At 56.7% G+C, this 6,433-nt stretch overlaps 3 protein-coding genes across 3 annotated transcripts; 2 read left to right on the top strand and 1 right to left on the bottom strand.

Moving 5' to 3' along the window:
• Window positions 1-70: 70 nt before the first annotated feature.
• On the top strand, window positions 71-892 carry OT_ostta03g03080 (3-oxo-5-alpha-steroid 4-dehydrogenase,C-terminal; the record flags this gene model as incomplete). Its single annotated transcript, XM_003078171.2, has 1 exon — window positions 71-892. The coding sequence occupies one exon, from the start codon at window positions 71-73 to the stop codon at window positions 890-892; it is 822 nt and encodes a 273-aa protein (XP_003078219.2).
• Window positions 893-955: 63 nt separating this feature from the next.
• OT_ostta03g03070 (tRNA isopentenyltransferase) lies at window positions 956-2,326 on the bottom strand (the record flags this gene model as incomplete). Its single annotated transcript, XM_022984792.1, has 1 exon — window positions 956-2,326. The coding sequence occupies one exon, from the start codon at window positions 2,324-2,326 to the stop codon at window positions 956-958; it is 1,371 nt and encodes a 456-aa protein (XP_022838520.1).
• A 954-nt stretch (window positions 2,327-3,280) lies between these two features.
• OT_ostta03g03060 (Zinc finger, PHD-finger) lies at window positions 3,281-6,396 on the top strand (the record flags this gene model as incomplete). The annotated part of the gene is made up of 2 exons (XM_022984791.1): window positions 3,281-3,490; window positions 3,604-6,396. The coding sequence occupies 2 exons, from the start codon at window positions 3,281-3,283 to the stop codon at window positions 6,394-6,396; spliced, it is 3,003 nt and encodes a 1,000-aa protein (XP_022838519.1).
• Between the last annotated feature and the right edge of the window lie 37 nt (window positions 6,397-6,433).

Below are 6,433 nucleotides of genomic sequence, written 5' to 3'. Positions count from 1 at the left end.
GACGCGCGCGCGCATCGACGCCGGGCGCGGGACGCGCGCGCGAGGCGGGGCGTCGACGACGGCGGACGCGATGGGACACGCGTTGGATTGGATCCCGGGCGGGGCGGTGCAGTCGTCCCTCCTGGGGGCGGCGGTGGTGGACTTTGGGATCCAGCTCGTCGGTTGGGCCGCGGCGAGCGCGATGAAGACGGAGAAGTTTTATGACGTTCTGGGAAGCGTTGCGTTCGCGTCGACGGCGGCGATGACGCTCGGGGGGTCGGTGATGCTGCCGAGACAGAAGTTGGTGAGCGGATTGGTGCTCGCTTGGACGGCACGGTTGGGGATCTTCCTCGGCGCGCGGGCGCATCGGGACGGAGGCGACTCGCGGTTCGACGGCGTGAAGGATAAACCGGCGACTTTTGCGGTGTACTGGTTCTTGCAAGGGGTGTGGGTGTGGGTGACCTCGTTGCCAGCGTATCTCGTCAACGGTTCCCCGGGACAACTGCGTGAATTGAACGGTGGAGATTGGGCACTCTTGGCGATTTGGTGCTTTGGGTTCGCGTTTGAAGTCGTCTCTGACGTACAAAAGTTCATCTTCAAGTCGGATCGAAAGAATAAAGGGAAGTTCATCAAACACGGCCTGTGGTCCTTGTCTCGTCACCCAAACTACTTTGGTGAGATCGTCATGTGGGCCTCCGTGGCGGGGATCGCGGCGAACGGCTTGGCAGAGTCGAACCCGGGTCGGGCCATCGGCGCCTTCGCGTCGCCGCTTTTTGTCACGTTTTTGCTCACAAAAATGAGCGGGATTCCAATCTTAGAACGCATGGGTGATGAGAGGTGGGGCAGTGACGAGGACTACAAGATGTACAAGAAGACGACTCCGGTTCTGATCCCCAAATTTCCAGGAATGTGAAGACACGACGAGACAATCGTCGGTCAAGCTGTTGAAACAACACGCACTACCTTTTCTAACAAACTAATCGCTAATTTCGCTAAGTCCTACCGATCTAGACGGGTGTCTGTGACCGAATTCTCCTTTTTGTCGCTTGCGCGCAGCCGAGGCCACCTTTCGATGTCGTCTACCACTCACGTGCGCTCTCCACTCAACGTCGCCTCGAAGCGTCTTGTCGCAACACTCGCATCGACGGACTGTCCACTCGTCTGAAGGTGAACTTACGTTTTGTGGTGTCGGATCGGTGTCTTGTCTGTACTTAATGCTATTTCGCACGCATTCGCACGCTTCCAATGCGACGTCCACCACGGTCTCCTGCCAGGTCTGTTCAAAACGAGACATGTTTGAAAGAAAATCGATCAGGGAGAGCGTCGAATTGACATACTTTACAGGCCAGCCATATCGAGTGACGAACGTCTGCACTCGCGCCTGCTGACGTTTCGCAAGTCGGCAAGTGTTTAGAATAGTCGATTCGATCGCTTCCGTGCGCAACTTGTCGACTTCGTCGACCGTGAGGGTCGTTACATCGTTATCAATCTGAGCTCGAAGAAACGTCTTCCACTCCGCGTAGCCGATGGCCTGCCTCACGTCTCCACGTGCGTCGTCCCTCTCGTCGATACCGTGGGCGCGTGCGAAATCCTCTAATTCACCAACCAAGCCACGTTCAACCATAGACTCCACTCGATGGCGAAGAACTCGATCCAGAGTGTTTGAGTCACATCGAAGGGCAATGAACACAGTTCGGCATCCGAGAGAGTCGAAACGCGACCTAAACGTTCGCATAGTTCGCCGTTCTTTGAATATCTCGCTCGGTGGGCGTCCCGTTTCTTTGTATATCTCCAAGTACCGACGAACGCGCCGCACATCGTTCGGATGGAGCCGCTTCGCGCTCTCAGGATCGACCTCGGCGAGCCTCGCATGCGCCGTCCCGGCGTCTGCGTCGACCGTTCCATCGTCTATGGCCGTACGTCGTCCCTCCGTTTCTCGACGGTTATCGATGCTGGAAGCGCATGGTAAATCACTGTCGTTCTCTCCATCGCTGAGATCCACCAACGAGTCGCTCACGAGCGCCTGCGCGTAGTAATTCGTCCCGCCGGCGACGACGACGCTTCGTCCCTCGCCAACCACCTCGCGCACGATCGTCCCCGCTCGGTCGACGAACTCGCGGACGTCAAACGAATCACCTTGTTCGACAAATCCGAGCAGATGGTGTCTGACTCCGCGCGTCTCGTCGTCGCGCACGCGGGCTGTGCAGATCGGCAACGCTCTGTGCATTTGCAGCGCGTCCGCATTCACGACGTCTCCTCCGAGCGCGCGCGCGAGATCGATCGCCAATCGGGTCTTTCCCGACCCCGTGGGCCCGACGATGACGACCACGAGCGGGGGCGGCGCCATCGATCCCGCGGTCCGCGCGTACACGCGCGCGCGCGTCCGAGGACCGCCGGCGTCTGGCGCGGCGACGACCGGTCGTCACCTTTACCACTTTTCAATCTCGACCGGTCCATGGACTGGTTCCTCGTTCGAGCAGACGACCGGTTGTGTCCCGCACTTCGATCGAAAGCCTCTCCTTTCGATCCAAAGTACCTCGTTTCGATCGAAACCACGTCTTTTCGATCGAAACGATCTCCTTTTGATGGAAATCACCACCGTTCGATCGAAAGCACGTCCTTTCGATCGAAACCAACTCTTTTCGATCGAAACCACGTCTTTTTGATCGAAACCAACTCTTTGCGATCGAAACCACGTCTTTTTGATCGAAACCAACTCTTTGCGATCGAAAGCACCTCCTTTCGATCGAAAGTACCTCCTTTCGATCGATACCACGTCTTTTCGGTCGATACCACCTCCTTTCGATCGAAACCACCTCCTTTCGATCGAAACGACCTCTGTTCGACCGGTGAACCACGTACGACCGATTCACACACGATCGATGCGAAACCTCGCGCGTTGGTGTGATCACCGGTCGATCGATCTCCTTTTGATCGGTGATGAAGACCCGTGGGGTGGGCGCGGTGCGTCCCGCGCGTCGTGGCGCGATCGACCGATCGACCGATCGACCGATCGACCGCCTTTCGATCGACCGACGGAGATGTTTCGAACGGGGCGCCAGAGGGCGCCTCCGCGTCGAGGCCGTCGGCGCGCGCGCGCGGAGGGGACGCGGGAGCCGTCGCGGTGCCGCGCCCGCGCGTTCGGGGGCGATCGATCGAGCGTGCGTTCGCGAAGCGGTGGTCGTCGCGCTCGACCGCCGCGGGGGGGGGGTGGAGGCGTCTCGAGGCGGAAGGACGCTGGAGCAGACGGAGGATCGGGTTCGAGACGAAGGCATTCGAGCTCGGTCGAGCGTCGTGAGCGATGGCGCCGTGGACGATGCCGAGCGTCAAGGGTGGGAAGAAGATGTCCGTTCGCGATGCCGTGGATGCGTACGAAAAAGAGCTCACGAAGGTTGCGACATTGCTCCCGCGAGCGGCGCCGGGCGGACCGCGTCTTCGCGCGCCGTACACCGTGTCCGAGGCGGCGAGCTTAGATGAGATCGAGAAGAGACGAGCGGCGAAGGCATCAAGTGTGCGTATTGTATTCTCGTTCGTTCGATGCGATACGCGTGCGCTCAAGGAATGTGGGTCAATATAGAGAGCTTTCCGAAAGGAGGGTGACTGACGTATCGTTTCACGACGCAGAAAAAACGAGGACTCGGGGTGGCTCCAGAGGAAGGAAAAGAGGTAAAGAAGACATCACCTTGGTGGAGATACGCAGAAGAGTTCTTTAGACATGTTCACGCGACGGATATCGCTCGAATTGCGCCGGGAACGCCTTGGATTTTCGACAGCGCGCTTCGAACAACGTGCGTGGGTCCGAGATACGAGGTCGGAGAGGACAAGATTGGGATCCCGATTCCGGGTCTGAATTACGCAAGGAGAGGCGAAAATGCGTCAACATCAGCGCCAAGTCCCACATCAAAGGACGAGAAGAAAGCGTTGATCGGCACGATCCCGGCGGTGCCGTCTGAACCTTTCGTGATGCCCAAGTTGAAGGAGCATGAGGAGGGAATCGAGCTTGTGCAGAATCTCACAGCGCACGAGGTGGCGATGCTAGTTAGAACTTTTCTGAGTCTTGGAGGTGATATCACGCAAGATATAGCCAAATTCGTGGGCGTCTCCATGACGGAATTGAACGGGTGGATCTCAAAACATGAAAATGGACTGGAGCCCGAGGAGACTGTGAGAGCGTCATCGGACAAAGAAACAACATCAGACGAGGTGCACGAGATGTTAAAGGTTTGGCTTCGTCATGAGAGCGCGTCCCGCATTAATGCATACCTAGATGCTCGCCGTGAGGCTGCGGCGAAGGCAACGAAGAAGTTGGATCGTGACCTAATTTTTAAGGACAACGAACCTGACATGGCGGCGTCTTACGGCCTTGTGAACGTTCCGTCAAATCTCACGTCATGTAGCGAACAAGGCGTAGACGGGTTGCCTTCGAGCGCGGGGACGACGACGATTGCAGGTGATGAACGAACTCGTGAGGACATGGATATCGATGAGTTAGTAGACGACGACGAGGGCTTGGACATCGAAGAGAAAACCATGAAAGAGTGTGCAAAGGCTTTTGGGTTTGATGGAGATCTCCGTCATTTTGAGCAAGGATGGACGGACGAGATGATTCCGGCACACACAGAAATCCTGTTGAGCCGGTATTTCAAACTCGAGACAGCGGAACATGGCACCCCCAGTCTTCACGACGAATCTTCTCATCCTTGTTCAGTGTGTGCGAAGCTCAAAACGCTGTCCAAGAAGTGCGGAAAGAGCGATGGGAGTATCAATTGTGTGAAGAAAAGTGCCCGATCGAGCGAGGAGATTCAACTCCCGTCGTCGGTAAAACGGGTGAAGAAGAACGCGCCCGCGGACGTTGAGCTCTGTCGAATCGAGAAAGCTTTGCGCGAAGATCCACGCTTGGCGTCGTGTGCTCCGTGTGATGAAGTCGAGGGTGAGATATTGAGTCTTCAGTACGAGCTTCTCTGGCGCATTCAGGCGAATAGACACATATTGTTGCAAGCCCAGGGTAACATAGGGAACGAATTGGACGCAGACAATGAAAATCACGCGAAGCGTAAGAATATACTGGACGAAGCTGGTGTGTATATGGCCGGTATCAGAGAGATAAAGCGTCAGCAGAAGAAGGAAAAGCGTGAAGCCGATCAACTCGCGGCGCTTGAGCGTGCAAAGGCAGCGGTCGGTGATGGTAGACGTGAGCACAAACCGAAGAGAGAGTTAGGTTCGGCTGCAGCGGTGATTCAGATTCCGAAGACCGAGATTCCTGTGTACAGACCGCCAAGTGCGCAGGCCGTAATGAAGGCGATTGAAGCTGCCCCGACTCGGGTCAAGAAGATGTTTGGCCTTGGAAAGTTTGCGACTGAATCCACCGCGAGTCACTTGAAATCGTTCATGTCTGGAGTAGTCACACCGAGGAGTGGCTCACCGATTATCGGAGGGTCACCCATTCGTTCGCCAATGTCTCAAGTACTCTTGGATCCGTTCCATGCGGTCTCCGACAACACTGCGTGCTGCGTGTGCGCTGGGACGACAGAAGCCGCAAAGATGAATGAAACGATACAGTGCGCGCAGTGTGAGCTCATCGTACACCCAGGTTGCTATGGAGTTGGGCAAAAGACCGACTTAGAGTGGCTGTGCTGCGTGTGCACCGAAGTCACAAAAGCTGGCGGCGGCATCCCGAAGACAGAGAGGAAAGCGAGTGTCGCTGTTCAGGGCAAGTTGGCTCTCTATCGAGGGGTGTCGTGTGTACTTTGCCCGGTGAAAATTGGTGCATTCAAGAGGACGACGGATGGAAAAGACTGGTGTCACGTCGTCTGCGCGAAGTGGGTCCCCGAAGCTTCGATACGCGAGGACAGAGTAGTGAACGCCATTGAACGGGTTCCTCCCGAGAGCATTCCTCGAGAGCGGCGAAACGCCTCGTGCAGTTATTGTACTCGCTCGGAAGGAATACTCATGCGTTGCCGCTCTGGATACTGCCACAACGTGTTTCATCCGCTGTGCTGCAGACGCGCCGCGTGCCACATGAGAGTCATCGACTGTGAGGGACGCCAGTACACCGCGTTTTGTGAGAAGCACACTGGAGCCGAGCGAGTGAAGGATATCGACGCAAATCTCATCGGAGATCCCGTCCCCGCGCTCGTCGAGATGTACAATCAGTCGCCGAAACTCGAGAGACAGCTCTCTGGGGAGCTCATTCGTCAGCTGTCGGGCGGAAACCTCGGGCCGTCCAAAGGTAACGGATCCCTCTCCCGAATGGGCAAGTCGAACTCGACGCCAACAAAGACGGCCAAACCTGAGCTCCCTTCGAGCATTGCGAAAAACAAGGCAAAGACCCGTAGCAACCTTCGCAAGTCTGTGGGCCTTCCCGGGATCGTCGCTGCCTCCGACGTCGCCAATTTTGACGACGAGGAAAACTTCTGAATACGACGAAACGTAATCGCTTGGGGGTCGCTCGAGA

The sequence above is a fragment of the Ostreococcus tauri genome, assembly GCF_000214015.3.
Source record: "Ostreococcus tauri WGS project CAID00000000 data, contig chromosome 03, whole genome shotgun sequence".
NCBI classification, from domain to species: domain Eukaryota; kingdom Viridiplantae; phylum Chlorophyta; class Mamiellophyceae; order Mamiellales; family Bathycoccaceae; genus Ostreococcus; species Ostreococcus tauri.
This window is presented reverse-complemented; position numbering and strand designations above follow the sequence as displayed.